The sequence below is a fragment of the Xyrauchen texanus genome, chromosome 25 (assembly GCF_025860055.1).
Source record: "Xyrauchen texanus isolate HMW12.3.18 chromosome 25, RBS_HiC_50CHRs, whole genome shotgun sequence".
Lineage (NCBI taxonomy): Eukaryota > Metazoa > Chordata > Actinopteri > Cypriniformes > Catostomidae > Xyrauchen > Xyrauchen texanus.
Genome location: NC_068300.1, coordinates 34,622,118 through 34,644,975, shown reverse-complemented (window position 1 = coordinate 34,644,975; position 22,858 = coordinate 34,622,118). Strand labels below are relative to the sequence as shown.

General features: G+C 37.5%; 1 protein-coding gene across 3 annotated transcripts in view; it reads left to right on the top strand.

Annotated features, from left to right (window-relative positions):
* LOC127618464 (transcriptional enhancer factor TEF-5-like) overlaps nucleotides 1-22,858 on the top strand; it is a 52,117-nt gene that overhangs the window by 5,304 nt on the left and 23,955 nt on the right. For all 3 annotated transcript variants that reach the window (XM_052090924.1, XM_052090923.1, XM_052090925.1), the window contains exon 2: nucleotides 10,601-10,854. In XM_052090924.1, the coding sequence (XP_051946884.1) occupies nucleotides 10,716-10,854 (139 nt within the window). In that variant the 5' untranslated portion in view covers nucleotides 10,601-10,715. The remainder of the gene's footprint in view (nucleotides 1-10,600; nucleotides 10,855-22,858) is intronic.

The following is a 22,858-nucleotide window of genomic DNA, read 5'->3' as shown; positions in this document are numbered from 1 at the left end:
CTTTTTTTGAGGACCTTTTTTGCTTTTTTGTGACATTATTTTCATGACAACTAAGCTCCTTTCAGTTGCCGCCCAATTATCAGTAGCCTCCTGTTTCTTTATGCACAATGTAATATAAGATTTTAAAAAAAATATGTATGTGTAAAAATATATTCAAATATTATATATATTTTTTAAGCTGGTTTTAAGGTACTAGAATTTCTCAAAGCCGAACTGTTTTGGATTGGTCATTTCTAAAGACTTTACTCTTAAAAAAGTAAAAGTGCTTCTTGTAGGGCAGTGTTAGTGTGATCTGGTCAAGTTGGTGCAAAAAAAAAAACAAAATTGAACCCATGCCTAAACAGCATTTAATTCAACATTGTTCTGAAGCACCTATTAAACCATCCAAGAAACCGGCATTACTTGCTCATGCCTTAAAATGCCTTCTTTATCTGTAATCTGATCTGTGGCAGCAGCTGCTGTCTACTTGTTGCTCTGTTGTTCTTTGTAAAAGTGTGTGTGTGTGTGTGTGTGTGTGTGTGTGTGTGTGTGTGTGTGTGTGTGTGAGGAGAGTGCAAGGGGAGAGTTGTTGATGAGTAAAGGCCTTTACCCTGTTGACAAGCATTGCAGCTGTTTTTCAAAATCTCCTGTCGATGCTGCTTAGGCCCTGTCAGTGAAACCAAGACTTAAATTGTGAATCACTCCAGATTAATCGTTATTCATCCACCTAGCACTTTGTAAAGATACAGTAATAACTTTGTTCAGAACAAAACATGACCTTGTAACATTTTGCTATAAACTTACTTTGAATTTGGTCAGATGAGTGTATGAGAAAACAAAGGCTGTTGATTTAACTTGTGCATTCAGTGCAAATAGTTATATAAAAAATAACATGTTAATATTAATGCAATCAATCATGCTCCTGACCATATGTAAATTCCATAATAAGGAATTTAACTAGTGATTGTTCGGAGCATTTTGAGAGTGGCAGTCAGCAGGGGGCAGTCAGTGCAACTCCAGCTGTATGGATAACAAACCACACTTAATGAGAACAAGCAACGCCAAATGAGCTTCACATGGCAGGACACGTTCAAATACAGCTGGACAGAACAGAGCTCAGAATGGAGGGGTCTTAAGACGTTTCAAATGCATTCACACGGCATACTAAAAACACAGCTTTTATGCATGAGATTCTACAAAAACAGTCAGTCAGGACATTTTACTTGTTTTTTTATTTTTTATTCTCATTAGTAATAATATTGATTCCCATTAGATTCTGTATAATAATAAAAAAAAATCACTAATACAATTGTTTTATTTAAATCAGCTAATTTAAAGACAACAAATACTGACATGAACATATAAATACTTATGGTCCCACTTTATATTAGGTGTCTTTAACTACTATACAAGATTCTCATTTGCTGCTACTGAGGTTGAGGTACGGTTAGGTTTAGGGTAAGGTTAACAGTGTAACTATAGATGTAATAAAATGCTGGTACTTTAAATGTAAGTACAATGCAACAACTCATACGTATATTGTTTCAATTGCTTAAGTACATAGTAGTTAAAGACACCTTACATAAAGTGTGTCCATACTTATAAATGTATAAATGCACCACAATACAATGTAACTAAAATATTAATTAGTACTGCAATATATTAATGAAAATGAAATTTAGCTGCATTACAGTAATGAGATTTGGTGGGAAAATGTGCTTAATTGTCATGAAAATATGGTCCCATTTCAAAAAAATGTAATGGTCCTAAAATAGGCTTCATTTTCTTTAATATACTTTCCTCTTTATCTCTTTTAATTTTGGGGTGAAATATAACTTAGACATGTTCTTGACAAATCCATGAAATTGACCCAGAGATTTACCAGCTCACTTGAATCTGGTCAAATAAATCCATCCTCCCTCAAAGTGTATATGCCAATATGTGATGTTAATGGGTTAATAGGTTTCATTAAATTCTTCTTTAATGAACATTGGTTATCCGTGAAGAGTGTGGGATGCTTTTGGTTTGTCACTTGATTCTGTAACTCAGTGTCTCTTTAGAGGCCAGCCAATGCTGCTCTTGAAGAGTGACCTTTTCGTGATAGCCATGTTTAAACCCAAGGTCAATATTTACTCATCAGCAATACATGCAAATATCTAAACATGGATGAGAATATTCGTTATGGCAATGATTTAGATCTGAACTTTAAAAAAAAAATAAAAAAAAATCAGTGACTTATATTTTCTTAGAGATAGGGATAGACAAGCCATTTGTAGGTTGATTTTCCCAAAACGTGTAAACCCTCTGACTCTGTAGCTCCAGTTGTGTCCAGTGTTGTGAGTTTGGGACAGGACAATCTTTTTGTCCAACCAAGTGGAAGTGTTAGGGAAACCTGTTTGAAAACAGTAATCATTTTTGCTATCCCATTTGGTGTCACTGGGGCGCAGATACTACATACTTCAGCTTTAATCAAGGGTCAAATAATTCAATTCAGATATAACCGCATGCAGATTTGAGTTTGAAAAGGCAAAACCCCTAACATTAATGATTATTCATGAGCTGCTTCATTCCAGGTTTAGAGATGCATATGTCCACTCAAACATTACAATAGTGTACATATTATTCATTTAGATTAAATATGAAGTGAAATATACTCCTATATTTGAAAAGCTATGAAATATATTCCAATAGTTTTTGATAGTATAGCATTATTTCAGTATTGGATGTCCTCTGTACCACGGGTCTGTACAAGGGTGTCCATGATGGTATTGCAGGGGGGGTCACCAATAATTGTTTGATTTCAAACTAATTTTAATGAAAAAGAAAAATATATATTAAACAAAAAAACATTGTTACCTTGAACCAAGGTTCAAGGTAGCTTAAGTTAAGTCAAGAATAATTAAAAACAGTATATGGTTATGTGTCCTTACAAAGTATGTAGATACATTAAGTTGCTTCTATCGTGCAGGTTATTAAAGGTCAGGCTTAAAAAACTCAATAAACTATATAACAGGGGGTCCCTGCTTTGTCTCTATCCACCAAGGGGCCCTTGACCTGAAAAAAGTCTATAACATTGTATTAGCCAGGTGTTGATATTTATTCATAGATAGCATTGGCTTGCATGAGCCCTGCATTATGAAGCAGCCAGTACACCTAAAACAGCAGTATTGTCCTTGGGGAGAGGACTGTGTGTTTCCTAAGTCTTAGTGGATGCCTAAATTGGTCAGACAACCCACACTCCCACTCCCTCCCCCTTCCATTTCCCTGTTCTTCAGGCCTTTTTTGGACTGGGGTGCTCGTAAGCGAGAGGGAAGGGGAGGAGAGGACGGGAGGGGAGGGGAAGGACAGAGGTGTGGGTGACTCAAAGGATCTTCAGAGAGAGAGAGAGAGAGAGAGATTGAGAATGTTAGGGACACTGTAGCTTTCTTTATAAGGGCATGTCTGGAATTTCAGTCCTTCTCTCTGTGTAGGTTCATTCTAGTGGTCCTGTAGTACCTCCTTATGACAACCACTTTGGCTCCACTAATGTTATAACTAAAGACCAGTTTTGCTGTTTGTGGCATTTCTTGCATATTTGCCATATTATGGTTGAGAGGCACTAAGTGGGATGGATCCTTCTCTTGAAGGAATAGGTCACCCAAATACATATTTAGACTTGCTTTAAGAGAATGTGTCTTAAATATAAGTGTATTTTGTATATAAGTGTATTTTTCACTTGGTTATACTTTTGCGAGTGCAGTAAAGACAAAATATACTTCTATTCAAGATCTATTCTCTAAAAGCAAGTCTAAATATCTTATATGCGGCTTCTCAGGTGAATGCATCTTTTATAAAGGATATTTAGATATTTAAAAATATTTGTATTTTTAATATTATATTCAGCATTCTCAGAAAAGGATTTTTTATTCTGCAGTATAGCCGCTAAATAAAATGTGCATAGTTTTAAATAAGTTATAGATATTTATATTGGAAAACAAGCCAAAACAAACTCAAATCAAAAATGTATTTTGTTGTATTGTATAATGGGGTGAAGACTCTCTCACCTTTCTGTTCAATTCAAACCATCTTTAACTCACATAAAAAATATTCTCTTATTAATAAAGCTGCGTATTGCCAATTTTCTTCACCATATTAAACACACAGTGACACATATATTATTATTCAATAAATCGCGAGCAATCACGTTATAATCTAGCTGCTGAGTTTTTAGTTGTTTACATGATCTGCTTCTGTATTATTTTATTCCTTATTTTTCCTTACATTTTATATAGTGCTTTTCTAGGCACTCAAAGCGCTTTACATAGTATATGGGGAATCTCCTCAACCACCACCAGTGTGCAGTCACCACCTGAATGATGCGACAACAGCCATAGTGTGCCAGAACTCCCACCACACAGTTATAGAGCCAATTAATCGATGGGGAGACCACGGTTGGAGACCACGGTTTAAGCCCAGCCAAGGACGCTCGAAATGAAAGTGAAAGTGAAGTTAATGTGTCATACTATAAAAACAACATGAAATGTCATGGTTGCTTCAATAAATGTCCCTTTCATGTGGAATTTGCTATTAAAACACTGACGAGGTTTAGGCTCTCATTTATCTTTTAAGACACTATTAGTTAGGTTTATGTTAAAGTTTAGGTTAGGGGTTAGTTAGGTTACTCATTAAAACATCCACATAATATTCACCTTAAAAACCTTGTCTGATTACAACATAATTTTACCCGCTTTTGGTACCCCCCACGAGACGTTGCACTGGGAAACTGCAGATGTGTAATTTTATGAGATCTGACTTGTGGTGTGGCAAGTTTTAATGTGTGGAAGTTTGAATGAGGAATGAGAACTCTAACTCCTTTAACTACAATTGCATGTGTTTAATAATGGAATTCTTAAAGGGGTCATGACATGGTTTTTTTTATTGTATTATTATGTTCCCTTAGGTGCAATTATAGTATTAATATATTTTTTTTTAAGAAAAACTTTTAAAATCTAGTGATTTATGACCTTTTCCCACCCTGTTTCTCATCCTCTGATTCAAACAGTCTGTTTTGGGGGCGTTTTCCATTTAAGACTTCAGTGTTAACGCCCACTGTTATGATTGGCTAACGTCAGTGCCTATGTATCAATTATTGACGCCTCCAGCCAGAACAATATGCAAGTAAACTAAGTAAAAACACTGTGATTATTCATAATGAATGAAATTGCGCTTTAAAAAGTAGTTTAAAGTTTAAAATAGATTACTTACAGTTTGTGTCGTCGTTGTTCCAAGAATAGTCGGCACGGACTTATCTTTGAGCAACAGTTTTCTGGCAAAGCCAGCATCATATTGAGATTTGTTCTCAAAACAGTCATCCTTAAAATGTACAGAACAAACGCTTAAGTTAACACTGCCGTGACTGGAACGTCCGCAAAAAATAAACTGCATCCATTTTTCCCTGACGTCTGGATCTTTCGGCAGCTTATTCAGAGGTTTTGTTTGACCACAGCCAGGAACAGCACATCTGTGTGGCATCGTAATTTTCCTGTGCACAAGTAGTCTCTGTCAGAGCTCGCTGTCCATCGACTGAACACTTGTGAGGCGCACGGCGATACTGAAATGAGCGTAGTCTTGCGCTTAAAGCGTAGTTATCTTGTGCTGGAGGCGGTCATATGCAAACGCTGGTACGTCACTTCTAACCGTCACGTCACTTCTAACCATGAATCCAGAACGAGCTGTATTTTGAGCTTGATTAAATAAATGATTCGTTTAGAATGGGGAGGACGTCTTAAAATATTAAACTTGCAGGACGTTTTAATGATACAAAGACCTCTTATATACCAAAAGATCAAGGCAAATTTGGTTTCTCATGTCATGACCCCTTTAATGTCCTTGAGTGATCTAAATGGAATAGGGCTAGAAAAACATCCATTCGTAAAACTGTATCATCTCAACAGCAGCAGAAGTGTCCTAACTGGGGAAAATTGTAATGATGTTTTCCACAGGCGGATAAACCCAAAGTCTAGTGTTACAAAGTTAAAATGTATTTGCAATGATCAGTCCAAATAAGTTTTGTCTCTGAGAAAGTTGCAGAATTTTGCAGTTGATAGAATGCAAATAGTTAGTGCTGAGTGCTCACCACACTGAAATGAAATCCATGACCACAAAAATGCTCTGTGGTGAATTCTTATTAATTTTCTTGGTACTCTGTACCAATTTTTCAGATTTATTTTGCATATGGCCTCAATGACTTAAAAAACTGTGTACAGAATTTCCTTTAGCTGGATGCTGGTCTGTTTGGTTTTGCCTTAATTGTGATTTAATTTAAATAAATTAAATAAAGGCATATGCTTCAATGTTTTAAATGAGTTTTTTAGACAAAAATATAATTGTGCCACCATATAAATTTATTTCATTATAAAAAAAAAATATTTATTTACAAATGGATAATTTGGACCGAATAATAAAGAAAAGCAGCCAATAAGTGCCCAACATAGATTGGAACTCATCTATGTAATGTTATGTCAAGAGTACATGTCTGCAAATTCTAGCAAAGTGTGACTACTTTGAAGATGCTAAAATTATAACATATTTTTTATTTATTTTGGATTTTGTTTAGTCACAACATAATTCCCATAATTCCATTTATGTTATTCCATAGTTTTGATGACTTTACTATTATTCTAAAATGTGAAAAAAAAAATTAAAACAATTATTTATATATATATATATATAATCAGGTCTTATAAATGAATTGGTTGAAAACACTGATTGGACCCACTTTATATTAGTTATCTTTTACTTCTATGTACTTAAGCATTTGATACAATGTACTTAGTTTTTACATATGTGTTGTATTGCATTACACTTACATCTAAAATACCTGCATTTAATTTCATATTTAGATACACTGTGAACCTAACCATACCCTTACCCTAAACCCTAACCCCTAATTGTAATCTAAACCCTAACCCTACCCCTAAACCTTCCCGTACCTCAACCTCGGTTGCAGCAAATGTGAATCTTCTGATTCACATTTGCTGCAACCGAGTTACACAATAAGTGCATTGTATTGGATGTATTTTAATGTTAGTACATAGCAGTTAAAGACACCTAATATAAAGTGGGACCCACAACTGATTATAGACTCATTATTATAATCACTCAATGATCACAGAAGTCCCTGCATGGTTTTTCACGTGCTTTAAAACGGTGTAGTACAAATTTCAATATATGTATGTGAATATTGCTGCTTTTTATTATGCATTGTTATCCTTGCCGCAATGGCTTGGTCGAAATTATGTTTCCAGAGATTAAAAAAAAAATCACCCTTTTAAGCCATTTTAGAGCAAATACGTAACTATAGAGATATCAAATATTGTCAAAAGGCTGAAAAATATGTTACTATTAGAGATTACACTGAAAAAATATGTGAGCTCCTGTCGCTGTCTGCATAGTCCTTAGTCATAGTAGACGCCATATTGGATTCTGTGCGATTGAAAGTGTGCATGCCATGATAACATGATCTATAAATGTTCTACATCACATCTAATTTTCAAAACTGATGTTTTCTGGAGTTTTTTTGTCTACTGAAAATGTTCAGTGTTTAGCCAGCTGAACAATCAACACCAATTTAAAAAATAGTAAAACTGATTAAAGAGATTTAAAAAGTTCCATTGGCTAGTCATGCACAATGTACTTTTACACCAGAGACATTTATCAGTGCCTTTAGTTCTAGATTTTCAATACTAGCACTATTAATACCCTCTAACTCACGAAAGCTGTAAAGAACCTTGAGAACCCGATATCTCGTCACCTGAACTTCGCTTGACATCAGGAGTCTGAAAAATCTGGCACCTTGCTTGGCAGCTCTGCATATCATGGCTCTCCAATGTTCCGATGACCATTTTGTCTTTCCTTTCCAATTCTCCTCTTTCCGTCGTCGCATAATGGGATGAAGTGATTGGCAGGGCTTGTGTAAATAATTACATGATCTGGCAAGATTCTGATTCTGTATTGAAAGCAGGGATGGATGAAGCTCCAGCTCTGAAGGGAGATTCATGGTCACACCATCTGGAATGATAGTTACTGTCAATCGTCCTATTTGTCTTGAGCCGTCTCAATTAACCAATTATTGTATGACAGCCTGGAAAGGGCAGCTGATGTCCTTGCTTGTCTTTTGTTGGCGGGGAGACAACTTTTTGTCATGTATGACTTTTTCCTTAGTAGAGATGTGCACAACTACATATTTTCATAATCAATTTATTTAATGGCCCGAGACAGCTGGGATAGGCTCCAGCACTTCCCGTGACCAAGCAAGCAGCTTTAGAAGATGGAAGATGGATGGAAGTTGTTCAATGAGTTGTCTAAACGTGTATTTGGTTTTAAGGAAGCCCTGTATAATTATGCTGTTTTAAAGTCATATCCACTGCACACTGATTCAGATGCATTCCTTAAGAGGTGTTCACATTGGGCGTGTTCTTGTGTTCAAAATCTTGATGGAGCACAACAGAATGGTTAAAGTATTTTTAACTTGACATGACAAATTTAAAGCTGCACTACGGAACTGTGGACTCTATCGACATCTGTGATTGAAACCTAAATTTGCAAGTCAGTTGCAGGGGAACATTTTACGTCAGTTGTGTTTTGGCACTGCTCTACTGCATGGATGAATTTCATGGTTTTAGGTTACATAGACTTTGGCTGTGATCACTCAGTATAGTATATTTACTGGCAGAGCCAGAGTTTTTATAAAGTGCTACTTTCACTTTGATATTATCCTTTTCGACTACACATTTAAAACTGAGATATTACTTGATTTGAGGAAGATAAGCAATACTTTTATTTACACATTTTTATAAATATTTGTACATATTTTAGGCGAAATATTGATAGAAAACAAAAAGTCGTCATGCTGTTTCTCCCTAATACTTACATGCAGTACACAAAAGTTTAGGTGATAAAATAATGCAATATAAAGTTGAAAACAGTGACAATAATCCAGACTATTACAAGATGTGAATGTGAATGATTATTAAATCTGAATCCAGCTGTAGGTCGAGTTTTAAGGGACGGTTGGCCCGGGGCTTCCCCTCTGTTGTGTGACTGCTTCAATAAGCATAATTTTTAGGTAAATATGGGATGTTTGTGGAGTGGGGAGTCCCCCTTGATCATTGGCTAGTGGACAGGGTAGGGTATCCCCCTCAACTGTTTCACTTAAATGTGGGACATTAGGCTTCCAGACAAGTTCATTTTGGCCAAATTACAGGATGTTTGAGACAGCTGAAACAGCTGGCAAGCATACTAGAGTATACTACACCACTGTGTTTTGTTGCACTTCTTACTACACATTCTTTTTGCTTAATAAAATGATTGGACCCACTTTATATTAGGAGTCTTTAACTGCTATGTACAGTACTTCAGTGTCTGCTCAAATGTTCTTATTATGTACATATGTGCTGTTGCATTTTACTTACATTTAAAATACCTGCATTTATTTACATCTGTAGTTACACTGCTAACCCTAACCATAAACCTAACCCAACCCTTACCCTAAACCCTAACCCCTAATATTCACCCCTAACCCTATCCATACTCCTAAACCTACCCATACCACAACTTCAGTAGCATAAAATGTGAATCTTATGAGAATTTTGCGGAACAACATATTAAACAATAAATTATTGTATGTATTTTAATGTTAGTACATAGTAGCTAAAGGCACCTAATATAAAGTGGGACCAAATCATTTAATCTCAAATCAATATTTTGGAGCAATTTTGTATTTGTTTGTTGAGTAACCGTGTAATAAGCACAGTCCACTTCATGTTGGGGTCCTGATCAAATTTTATTTTGCCATTAAAAACAGTTGACTATACAATTCCTGACACATCAACAAACACAACATTAGAATTTAATTGGCATAATTACCGTGTCCAATATACTGTACTTGGCACTGGTCCATCTTTTTAATATAGGTTTCTTTGCAAAGCCATATTGGTTCTCAAAAGAATCCAAAGAAAAATGTGCAGAGCAAACATATTGTCCCACATTGAAGCATTCAGGAATTTAATTTTAATATTAAGACACTTATTTCTAATGTTGGGATCCCTCAGAAAGCTATGCAGATAACACAATAACGCCTGGTGAAGTTATTCAACATCTTAATCTTTTCATTGGTTAAAAGCAAACTATGGTAACAATATAACTCTTTCAGTGTTGGAGTACCTCACCTCAACATACGACAGTTACGTATGTTATGGAGGTGGGGCTGTTCAAATGACACATCACTGTGACGTTACAGTGTAGCCAAAGTACCAGTCATTTTTGCAGAGTGGAAAAAATGAATGCAGTATTTGGACTGGAGAGGGAGTCTTGAGTTCTGAAACTTACAGTATGTTTTTTTATAGTACAATGCCCTCTTATATGTCAAAATATCAAGGAAAATGTCATTCCTCATGACATGGCCTTTAAAGCTAAAACTAAAATGAGGAAAAAAATCTTAATTAACAAGTTGTCTTGTTACTAATCGACTAGCTTGTTGGTGGACGACAAGTAGACCATCCTAACCAATCCCTATTCCCTTGCATGTTGTATTTAATTTTGTTTTTCATTCTGTTTTACTTCAATCCTCTATCTCTTTCAGTAGTCCTGGGTGTGAGGGCTCACGTAGGGGCCCAGGTGGAGCCGCCACCATTGCAGCCAACGAGTGGAGCACCAGCGATAGCCCGGAGGAGGGGCAGGAGGATGGAGTGGACGGGATGGACAAGGCCGGAATTGACGGGGATGCGGAGGGGGTCTGGAGCCCGGATATCGAACAGAGCTTCCACGAGGCTCTAGCCATCTATCCACCCTGCGGCCGGAGAAAGATCATCCTCTCAGATGAAGGGAAGATGTACGGTGAGTCTTGGAGGGCTGAATACCCCCTAGCAAGAGTTTTTTGATGGATTTACATAGTGCTCAGATTATAACTTGACAAATGCTTCAGCGGCAAACCAACAGAAACATCTGGTAAAATCTTTAGCATTACAAATCAAGAGAGACCTTTTAAAGTAGTTTTCCAAATGTGTCTCCTTAGCTAAAGTGCAAACTTTTAGAAGTTAATGGAATAGTTCACCCAAATATTTTTGTTTGACCATCCTCATCAGCCCAACCTAGCAACATTGGCTCAACCAAAGGCTTGAGTTTGTGGCAAAACTATTTGTTTTAAATGACCAATGGAAGAAAGGGGGAGTGTTTTGACAACTTGTTTGAAAAAAGTTATAATTTGTATTATTCCCTTTGGTGACGCGGTGGTGCAGAAATTTCACACATCAATTAAAAAGATTATGGAACCATTCAGTAAAGCAGTACTATTGTTGGAAAAATACAGCAGTCAAAACAGGGCAAAGACAAACAGGGCCAAGTCATTGCATGGGAGTTTTACAAGTGAGTCACAGGCTCACTTATGACTCTCTACACCTCTTGATTTTCCCGTTCCCATATGGGATCCACTGACAGGAATGCTGTGTGTCCCATTTGAGTCAGCATTCTCAATACACCATGAGTCATACTTCTGTCTTATATTAAGTGTTACATTATTTCTTTATCATACAGTCAGTAGACCAATTGATGTGTGAATGATTCAGACTTGGCACTAAACAGAGCTGCCCTAATAGTGTTATGTATTCCTTGTCTTGTCTCACTGTTGCCCTTTGTTTGTCATTTTTGTCACTTTTGGAGTTCCTTAGTTTTCACTTTTGTCACCCTTGTAGCTCCATAGTCTCCTTGTTAGCTTTCGTGTTCCCTGCTCATTGTTTTCACCTGCCCTCGTTAGTTTGCCATTGGTTTCTGTTTATTGCCCTGTCATCTCGTTTGAGTTCTGTTTGTTCATTGGCTCCCGTTTTCCCATGTCCATGTATTTTAACCCGGTTGTTTTCACTCCCCTCTGTCAATCGTTGAATGTTGTTAAGCCTGGTATGTGTTCCCTGCCCGAGTTCTCAGTTTTGTTTTCATCGTGTTTAAGTTGCCTGTTTTCCCATTGTGGGTTTTTCCTTTGTGTTTATTTGTTTGTTTGTTTTAGTTAAGATGCATTTAGATCCACTCTCCTCGTCTGCCTTCGCTGCCTCCATTCGTGACAAATAGTCCATAAAATGATAGAGTCTACAGTACATGAAACACTCACTAGTGGAATGGAATAGGTTCATGTTTGTTTAGGTTTAATAGTGTCTATATTACTACACATTTAGTGTAATATGTTTAGAGAGGTACTGGACATTTGAAAATGTAGCCTTGAAGACATATACTGAGTGTAAATTTTCATTGCAAATTTTTAAATGCAGCAATTTGTGATGTTGTACTGTATCCATATGGTACTATTGACACTAGGGGTGCCCCAGCAACTAATTATTTTTCTTATGTTGTTTTTTTTTGTTTGTCTTTAACCAATAAGATATAAAGTAAATCTATAAATATGCACTTGGTACCAATTTATTACAAAAGCTCTAATATAATTTTTTTCACTCACTGTAAACCAATATTATCCCATTCCTATATCACAAATTATTTGACTTGCATTGTACCATTCCACAAGAGTTGACAAAATATTTGTTTGACATTTTAGCAAGGGTTGTATTATGTATGAAAGCACATGTACGATAAGAACAAAATTTGTTTTGCAATCTTGGTGTAAAGCTAGTGAACCATTATTGTCTGTATTGTCAGTTTCAGTGGCTACTCAATGGCAATTCTTCAGAACACTTGTGAAATTACAGAACATTCTCTCAGTGTGAATACAGAGTAATTGCCAATGACTAGGATAGTATTGGTCTTAAATCTTTTTAACTTGAAAAATTGACTTGCCCCTAATCCTATTGTTAAACTACTATTTAAGCCACACAGGGCTTTCTTTTATGTTTGTTAGCGCAAATGAGGTCATTTGGCTTTGGGGTCCTCTAACCTTTACTCCTCTCTGTAGAAAAGGCTTATGCAGACCTGCCCACATTCTTTTCTTTTTTTCCTTGGCTCGAAGGGGATACACATTCCACAGCTCTGTGGCCTTGTCCTCCACTGTAATACTCCACCCACGCCTGTCACACGAGCTCTAATCCCCCGTGCAACAGATGAGGAACATTTGTGGTCAGCATGGTCTTCTGAGGTCCATTCAGTGTCTTTGGGCCCCTCAGTGGTCATTGGGACCTCTCCTTTCCCTCTGTATGACCATAAGATTGTCCTCTTTCACTCTCTTTTTCAAACAGTCCAATTTCAGACATGGTTCCAGTACTCCTGCCAGGCCCCCGATGCCAATCTCTGAATGCGGATGGAGTCTTCTGATATGCCTGCCCCAGTGCACACAAGTTCACCAGCCGCAATGTATACTTTGACTAGACAGCACTAAAATAGTCTGGCCATCTGGGGGAGGCATCAGGGAACTGCCCTAGTGACTGTGAATTTTCTCCCTTCAGAGTTCGCTATTTGCTACAGATTTTTCAGAGTCTGAGCTATCACCGGATGTTGATGTCTGAAAACTTATAACATAGAGGAGCATAAACCCAAGGATGCAAGACATACAAATCTATCCATTTAAATGTTTAACCTTTTCTGTTGTCCAAGGCCCCATTTACACCTGGGATTAAGATGCGAAATGGGAAAATGCTAAATACACTTGTGAACGGGGTCCAAAGCGTTTCGAGATTTGTCCACTTCAACCACACTTGTAGGTGGTTGGAAACGCATGTGACCACATTGGACTTGTAGTGTACAGTAAACTCTTATCCATTCGAAAGTGTTCAAACTGTAGCAAAGCATCACTCACACTTTTCTGATTATGTTTGGCTTTAAAATAAAATTCAACCATCCAATCGCACTCACCCGAAGGTCAGTTAATGCATATGTTCTTCTAAAATAACAAATCATTTTGTGTGAATCGTCACATTTGTGCCTGGAAATAGAACTGTGAAAAACCATGGCCCAATTTTTTCATGACTTTCTTGCTCTTCTTTTATTTCAGTCAGAGTCATTTCCGAGCATATAGGGTCCCTAAGCGAAATCCTACTTGGAGACCCACCCATGAATGGTCTGGTTATGTTTCTCCTAATCTTCCTTTTTTTATCCACTACGAATTTGTAGCTACGCTTGTCAATTCCAGCTATAATTCTCTCCTTGCAGTTTCATACTCCCTTCCCTCTCAGGGCTGCCAATAACTGTTTAATTGAGCCATAACAGCTGCCTGAGTCTTACTCGCAGCTTTTTGTATATTTAAAAAAAAAAAATATATATATATATATATATAAAACACCTTGCTTTGCGGGGCCCCCTGGTGGCTCGGGGGCCCTAACCAGCCACTTATACTGCTTATAGCTAGAAAAAACCCTGGACATAGTGATGTATGACATCACTAAATCAGAGACCCTCCTTTCAAAATGAGAACACCAATAGTCAAAGGAGAGGCATTGAGATGCATATTAAGACCCAGTGTAAACAGTGATTTGTTTCACCTGTCCACAATGTCTCCCAAAAGACATTTTAATACCAAGTGTAAATGGGACCACTCCAACTTTGTGGAAGAGGATACTTCAAGTCAATTAATTATTAACAAGCCCAAATCTTTTAGCCATACTTTCCTTGCTGGAGAAAAACTAAACTATTGGGATTTGCTGGTCTTTTTTAGCCATCAAGCAGGTTTCCACTGGTCAGGCTAGTCTGGTTTGCTAGTCTTAGAATGGTTTTGGACACTTGTTTGCTGGTCAAGCTGGGAGATCAGCTGATCTCATAGGCAGCAACTCTCATAGCGGTCCCCACACAAATAGCTCTGCCTATAATGTATAGGTTGGCAGCTCACTAGGTTTTGGAGCCTTTGTCTTTGGATTACTTGTGCAATGGAAACTCAAGTATCAAGTTTTATTTTGTCTCGATCATCAACCCCATTATTTAGCGCTCCTTACTGCTCCTCAGAGCTTCATTACTCAGTGCAGAACTCCCGCTGTCTCCTAACAGAAAGCAGCTCTCCTAATAAGTTTGCTTCCATTGCACCGTGGGAAGACTAGTTAAACAATTCTATGTTCCCTTCCAGTGTCTGGCCCCTATAATGATCTTGATTTGTCACATCCTGCACCTGTGATGTCTTGCCAGGTTTCTTTTTTAAACGTCTCAACCTGAAATCATTTCAGTTTATTGCCATTGTGTCAAAGCTATGGGGTTTGAGAAACATATCAACGCTCACAAACAAATGATCTCAAGGTATTTTTTGAATTATGCAAATTTGTGACTCTGTTCATCATTATGGATCCTTTTATGTTATAGTAGTAGTTATGTATTGAACTTGTTAATAATTACAATTGACTGTTCTCACCAGGGGGGCATGACATCACCTCAGCTGCACAAGCCTCCCAGATGTGATGGTTTCTCTGTGGACATATCTGAAATGCTGTTGTCACTCTTTCAACTTTGAGATACTATTTGATAGACTGCAAAGCTAATTTGCACACAAACAACAATTTTTAGAACTTCTTATCTCTGTAGGTCCATACAATACAAATGAATGGGTACATATCTTTAAAGGTCCAAAAGCATATAAGGGCTGCATAAAGGTAATCCATACGATTCCAGTGGTTAAATCCATTCCTTCAGGAGCGAAATAAGTGTGAGTGAGAAACAGATCAATATTTATGTCCTTGTTTTACTATAAAACTCCACTTTCACATTCTTCTTCTTTTGTTTTTTGCAATACACATTCTTAGTGCATATCGCCACCTACTGGACTAGAAGGAGAATTTATCGTATCAAAGGATTTAAATATTGATCTGTTTATCACACTTACCTATCGTATCACTTCTGAATATATAGATTTAACCACTGGAGTCATATGAATTACTTTTATGCTGCCTTAATGTGCTTTTTGGAGCTTCAAATGGTCTTACCCATTTACTTGCTTTGTGAGGACCTACAGAGCTGAAACAGCTTTGTTTAGCAGAAAAAAGAAAGTCATCTAAATGTTTGGGTGAACTTCCCCTTTAAGGTTAATCCTCGAGTTTATCAACAAAACTCACCTCTCTACCCTAAACCTAAAAAGAGTCACAAAAGCAATGTGAAACAACAAAACGCAATCGCTAAAGCAACCATTCCATTTTGTGGTGCATCTATGACACATTTGATTAATCTTATACTTGTGTGCTCTTAAGGACTTTTACCCCGGCCCTTTACATCGCAAGTGCAACTCTTTATCAGTTGAGCTACCATGCAATTTGATCACATTTGATCCACCGGCCCGCCCGGCTCTCCCTATGGACAGTCCGCCCCTGATCGGTAGCAAAGTGCATTGGCCCACCGGGAAAATGCCCGGTATGCCAGATTACCAGTCCAGCCCTGGTTGTAGTGCTAATTTTACCAGGAAACTGCTATGATATATACAGTGTCAAAATCTGTTTATTGTTGTTTGAGCAGCTAGTGTTTTGTATTAAGTGGTATATATCCAGGGCTCGAGTTGAGGGGGGATGAGAGAGGATGTCATCCCCTTGTTGCAAGAAATACTAAAAAGCATCCCCCATGTAAAACCACCATCCCCCATACCATTCCCTTTAGATCAATTGTGTCATGTATTACTTAGAGAAGTAAAATATTTAATTCTCTACATTTGATAAATAACAGACTTTAAATAAGTGCAATCAGTCGCTGGTCAGAATTAGATTTCCACATGTGTAAAGTTGCCAGATTATATCGGTGAAATCCCCCAGTTAGATCTTGACACTTGTACAGAAATATTCATACACTGAAGGTAATGCAAATTTTCAAAGGTTTTGCACACTTTAAAAAATGGCCAAGATAATATTATATTTATTTAATATTATATCTATATAATATATTATACTGTATTATTTATATATATATATATATATATACATATACAGTATTTTGTTTTTCTTAAAAAAAATAGAAAAAAGAGAACAGAATGGAAGGTATGACAAGTTTGCAATTACAACATGTTCTCAAACAAATCTGAGTAAAAAAAATAATCTTTGACAACACCATCCCCCTTGAATTTGTTTTACAAATTGGCCACTGTATGTATCAGCATTATATCAGCCATCGACCACCCCATTATGTAGATGTGACTATCGGCATCAGCCATTAAATACCGCATATAGGTCAGCCACTTCTATCACTATAAGTCACTCTAATAAAAAAAGAGGTAACAAGTAAAATGGAAAATAAAAGAGGAAAACACCTAAATTACAGAATCAGACTGGCTGAGAGCAATATGGGAGTGAAAGTACGGTGATGTGGGGAGGATTAGAGCTTAAGAACTGAAAGGTCAGTAGGGAAAGGTTTGCTCTTCAGGGAGTTATCAAAGGTCAGGGTGTGAACTCTGCTCTCCCAATTGCCTTAAAGGAATAGACAGTTTCATTTCAGTGCTTAAGACATAAATGCTAAATGTAAAGGCGTTTTCAAATTTAGATAAGTGCTGCCTGAAGTTACCACTTAGGTTGTACAATGGCATCATTTCAAAAAGATATTCCCACAGTGGAGATTGACCCTACCAATGAGGTCTAAAATACCTGAAATCTGGAGATGGCTATCTGTTAGCATTTCCATTCATCTCAATGGCAGTTGCTCGGCTTGCACATGCAGCGTTGGAAATACATGACCTGTGTACTGCCATTTTCACTCATTGGATCTCAGTTTTGGCCCAATTAGATTTTTTTTGCCAGATTTACATGTCACACACAACTATCTGACTGACTAAGTTGTAAAATTTCCATCATGGTTATTTTTGTCCATCATATTAGCCTTTATTTTCCCTGACACGTAGTACATTTGATATTGTCTCGATATAGTCAACATTTTCAGTTATTCAAAATTACAATGCGTACAAGCACAAGTCTGATGAAACAGGTGTTCTAATCCAGCCTTTCTCAAACTTTTTTCAGTCAGGGCACCTTTCAAAAGTGCATAAAATCTCAAGGCACCCCAGTGTAAAATATAATTTAAAAACACTGCATAACCCAAATGTAAATGCAAATGTCCTGTTTATTTAGACAGAACAGTAATGAACAGAGCATAATACGAACTGTAAATAACAATAACAATAATAATAACAACTTTATAGCACCTTTAAAAACACAAGTTTGCAAAGTAATTCACAAAATAATTAATCAGAGACACAAATGCCATAAAACCGTAAGAGGTGGACCGCTCAATACAAGAACCCAACAACAAATCCAGACCAGGAGAACTAAAATGAAGTGCAGGATGCAGTTAAAATAAAATAAAAAGGGGCAGACATGAAAAAAATATATATACAATATGATAAGAAAAAGATGCATGTTAAAAAATGCACCAGAGATACTAAAAGTGGCCTAAATTCACGTTTATTTTTACGTTTCTGTCAGTCTGAGGTGTTGTTGCTATAACGCGTTGCTATGGGTTGCGTCACTTGCGTCAAGTTGTGTGTGTGTCTTGCTTCAGTCTTGTGAGACGGATTTTTGTGGTTAATTTTATATATATATATATATATATATATATATATATTTATCTAAAATGAATTACAATTTTATTAATACGTTCATATGTTTAAAAAGAAGAAGAATGTATTTATGTAAATTCAAATATATTTATATATGAAATGTCAGATTTATTTTTATTTTTATTTTTATTTTTTTTAGCCTACGTAATTTTTTTTTTAGCCTACGTAAATTAAGTGGGTGCCGCGGCACACACCCCAGTGTGCCGCGGCACCCACTTTGGGAAAGGCTGTTCTAATCAATAATTTCCAGAGTTGGGGAACATACTTAGAAAAGTGTTTTTTTTTCTGGCTGAGAGCAACAGAGCACTCTGTAGATCTCTCTCACACATATAGTTCATGCAAGGACACATTAAGATGAAAAGAATAACAATACACAGAATCAAATACACAGAATGATAGGCCTAACTGTAGAGAGCACACAAATATGAAGACAAAGTCAAATCCTGGAAATGTTTCTCAATTTTGAAATCCCAGCCAGACACTTTTTTCAGGTCCGAAAAAAGAGGACGTATGGTCACCCTACCCTGGACCAAACTCTGTCTACCCATCTCTTGCTCTGACTCTGACATGTTTTGACAGCTTCGTTTTGTGTTTGTATAATTTTCACAACAAGTCCGAACACATTCTATAGAATTGCCTAAGGTTCATACAGGATCTTCCAGAAATGTTTGAACTCACTCATATATTCACACACACTGAGGCATGACATAGATAGTTGAAATAATTGCAAACATAGTCATTATATATGTTGCCTGTGACTTTATTTAGTTCATTTATGATTTTCTTCCATACCTGAGTGAGCTTGTAATTTAATATTTTATTTTGATCTCAAGAAATCATTAACCCTAATTGTTTATGTAATGGGCCAATTATTTGTTTATGTAGTTCCAATTTTGGTCTTTATCCTTTGCACAATACTTCATTGTAAAAAGAGTATGTGACTATGCAACTACGTTACATATTTACAGTAGCAAAGGTATGTGATACATCAAACATTCACTGATCAGTCACAACATGCGGGTTGGTGCTGTTTTGGCGGCACGAGGGGGACCTACACAATATTAGGCAGGTGGTTTTAATGTTGTTAATGTTGTGGCTGATTGTGTATTTTAGTTGGCTTTGGTGTAGACCATGTCATACTTAAAGGTGCACTAAGTAACTATTGATCAGCCAAATTGTAATCATCTTATTGTTACTCCTTATTGTTATCTGAAATGTAAAAGTTTTGCTTTTCAGTTTAGCTGAATCTACGCCAGAGGCGGCTGGTGCTTTTCAAAATAAAAATGTAATATGCTATCTATGCAATGTTGCAAACAGCGATCATGAAGCTCCCATAGACTCCCAGAAAAGCATGATATCCAGGCAGGTCCCAAAATGATGTGTGTAGAGCCCCTGGTTCAATCAACAATGATCTTTTGTGCCATTGATTTGAATGGTACTGGCACTCTACGGGCCACTGAAAGTTTTGGAGAATCTGTAAAACTGTACCAGTAAAAATATACATACGCTGTCAGTCATGTACATGTCCCACCCACTTGAGAGTTCGCCCAGTGATCATATAGAGAAGCTGGGCTTCCAGACGTTACAAAAATACATTGATTAAAAGCCCAATGCCAAAAACGCAATCGAATGCATATCTAGTGCAAATAGCACTCATGAAACTCTCATAGACTCCCAGAAAAGCATGGCATCCAGACAGGACCCAAAATGATATGTGTAGAGCTTCTCGTCCAATCGACAGCAAACGTTTGCGGCATTGATTCGAATGGCGCAGGCACTCTATGAGCCACTGTACATTTTGGAAAACCTGTAAAATTGTACCAGTGAAAATATGTACAGTTTTCATTCAGCTATGACTTGTCCAAGGCAAAACCTTGATTGAATGTTGGAGAAGGTGTCCAGTCTAGTATCCCCTTTGCAAGCACCAAGGAAATGAAAATGAGATTTCTTGGAGCATAGTGTTAAGTTTAAGACATTAAAGAAATGTGTTCATGCACATTATACCTCTGTGCTGAATATTGTTTAAGATTTAACATGACTGTTTACCGGGAATAAAAATGGGACTCTTATTATGAAGTGCGGGGGTTGTTGTTAGTGCACGAACGAAGTGGTGTAACTTTTGGGTGTTGTCGAATAAACGGATGATCTATTCTGAAGCGTATTTTTTTTTTGTAAAACACATAGTTCAGCACTTCTAGACGTATTGTTTGAGAATCGTGAAATAAAAAAAAAATTTAATTACGAGATGCCAGTGATTGGATTGGAAACAGCTCCGTGAGAATCTAATTCCAGGCAGAATGCCATTGCACTTGTTTTTGATCTATCTTGTGATTGGCAGTTTTTATCTCTGTCTTTTACAGTTGGCCTTAATCAACGGGTGGGTGGTGGGAGAATTGATAAAATGCTGGTGGTTTTGGTCAATAAACACACACACATATCTGGAGGGATGAAGGGTTAACTGGGGGGAACTTTAGAAGGAAACTGTCAAGGTGAAGAACGAACCATGAAAGGAAGACAAACTAGAAGAGGAAAGATACCGCACAATGTCTTTACTGATTCCTAAATAAAGGCTTTATATAAAGTTCCAATATGATGAGTTAACAAGACCAACATAATTGAATATGTGCAACCGTCAACACAAAAACACAACCATCTACCTCACATATTTACCCAGCTGGAGCACAAGGTGCCCTTTCTGATTTGAGGTAAGAAGGTTAGGTCAGAGGCATTAAAAGGAGTCTTTTATTTTGGGGATAAATGTGTGCGAAGCAGGTTCCATTTCACTTCTGCTTTTCCTGGACACACTTTAGAGGAATCTAAGAGCGAATCAGCACATTCCTTTGGCACAGCCTCAGTCAGATCTGCGGGAGTATTTATGCAGACATTGATGTGAAGTGGAAGTTTAACTGGCCCTTTTAGGCTCAGCACTTTGTCAGTGAAACGTTAGGCCTGTTTAATGTTCTAAACAGAGAGAGAGACAAGTAGACAATTTTAGTTCTTAATGAGACTCGATTTTCAGAGTTGCTACTGCTTTGTACTCTGAGGTAGTGTGTGGTAAGGGATCTTTTTGAATGGTTGGGTTTCCTTGATTTAGTCAGCAAGTTTTTATTATAGACACTATTTATGTAGAGACAGGAAGCTAGGAGACAGAGAAAACAGAGGGAATGGGATTGGAACATAACATGGATGGATTAGAACCTACATCACTCACTTGAGCACTTGTATCACAACTTGCATGGAACACTTTTGTTAACCACTAGGCCACAGAGGCTCTGAATAAAAATAAAGACAATGCCCTCAGCCTTTTTTATACTCCTCCGAGTCCACACTATGTCACATAGACATATGGGTAGTAGTCCACTGCAAGGGCACATCGAGGGCGTAAAATAAAGGACAGGCAAGTCCACATCAAGTACACCATTTGGGACAAGGTCGTATTGCAGTGATCTCATTAAGGAACTGGGATAGTATCTGCAAGGTTGTAGGTTTAAGCCCCTCAAGGCGTGCCAGGCACTAAATGCAATGAAATAGCCCTGCACTCTTGAGTTGCACTATTAAACAGATGTTCGTGTAGGTCTTCTTGGCAGCAGCAATTTATCAAATGATGATAAAATAATGGGGAAGCGCATTATAACCAGGCATAAATCTAGACATGCAGAGTAGAAGAGCTCACTTTCGGCATTTAAAAAAAGAACCGCTTAAGGTTTCTGAACTGCTGTGGTGGAATGATGCTGTTCAGTCTGAGGCAAGTATGCCAGATCACAGTAGACTGCTATATCCCTTTCAACTGAGCACTCAGAAGTAGCCTGCAAGATGTTGCAGAGGCATTAGTGCCACAACATGATTTTCATATTTCCTTGAATTTGGTGAATTTGGCATTAAAACAGTGCAGACAGCATGTACAAATAAACAATGCTATCAGTGGATGTAATTAATTAATAGTAAATCCCCCCATATGTGGACAGGCTGCCATTGGTGGGCTGGGCTGCAGTTTGGTGCCCTCTGAAAGCTTTTGGAGGGGTGTCAGGAGTTTAAGGCTGCTGGGAAAAAGCCAGAGTCTCTCTTTCAATCAGTCTCCTCTGTCTGTCTGGAACAGAAAATGTTTGCCTTCTCCGGTTCATGTGTTCTGCCTGTCAATGTCTACCAGTGTGCAGCATCCACCTGGATGAGGCGACGGCAGCCATTGTACGCCAGGACACTCACCACACACCGGCTATTGGTGGAGAGGAGAGAGTGGAGTGATAGAGCCAATTAATGGATGGGGATTATTAGGTGGCCATGATTGAGAAAGGCTAATGGGGGGAATTTGACCAGGACACCGGGTTACACTCCTACGCTTTAAGAGAAGTGCCCTGGGATTTTTAATAACTACAGAGATTCAGGACCTTGGTTTAACGTCTCATG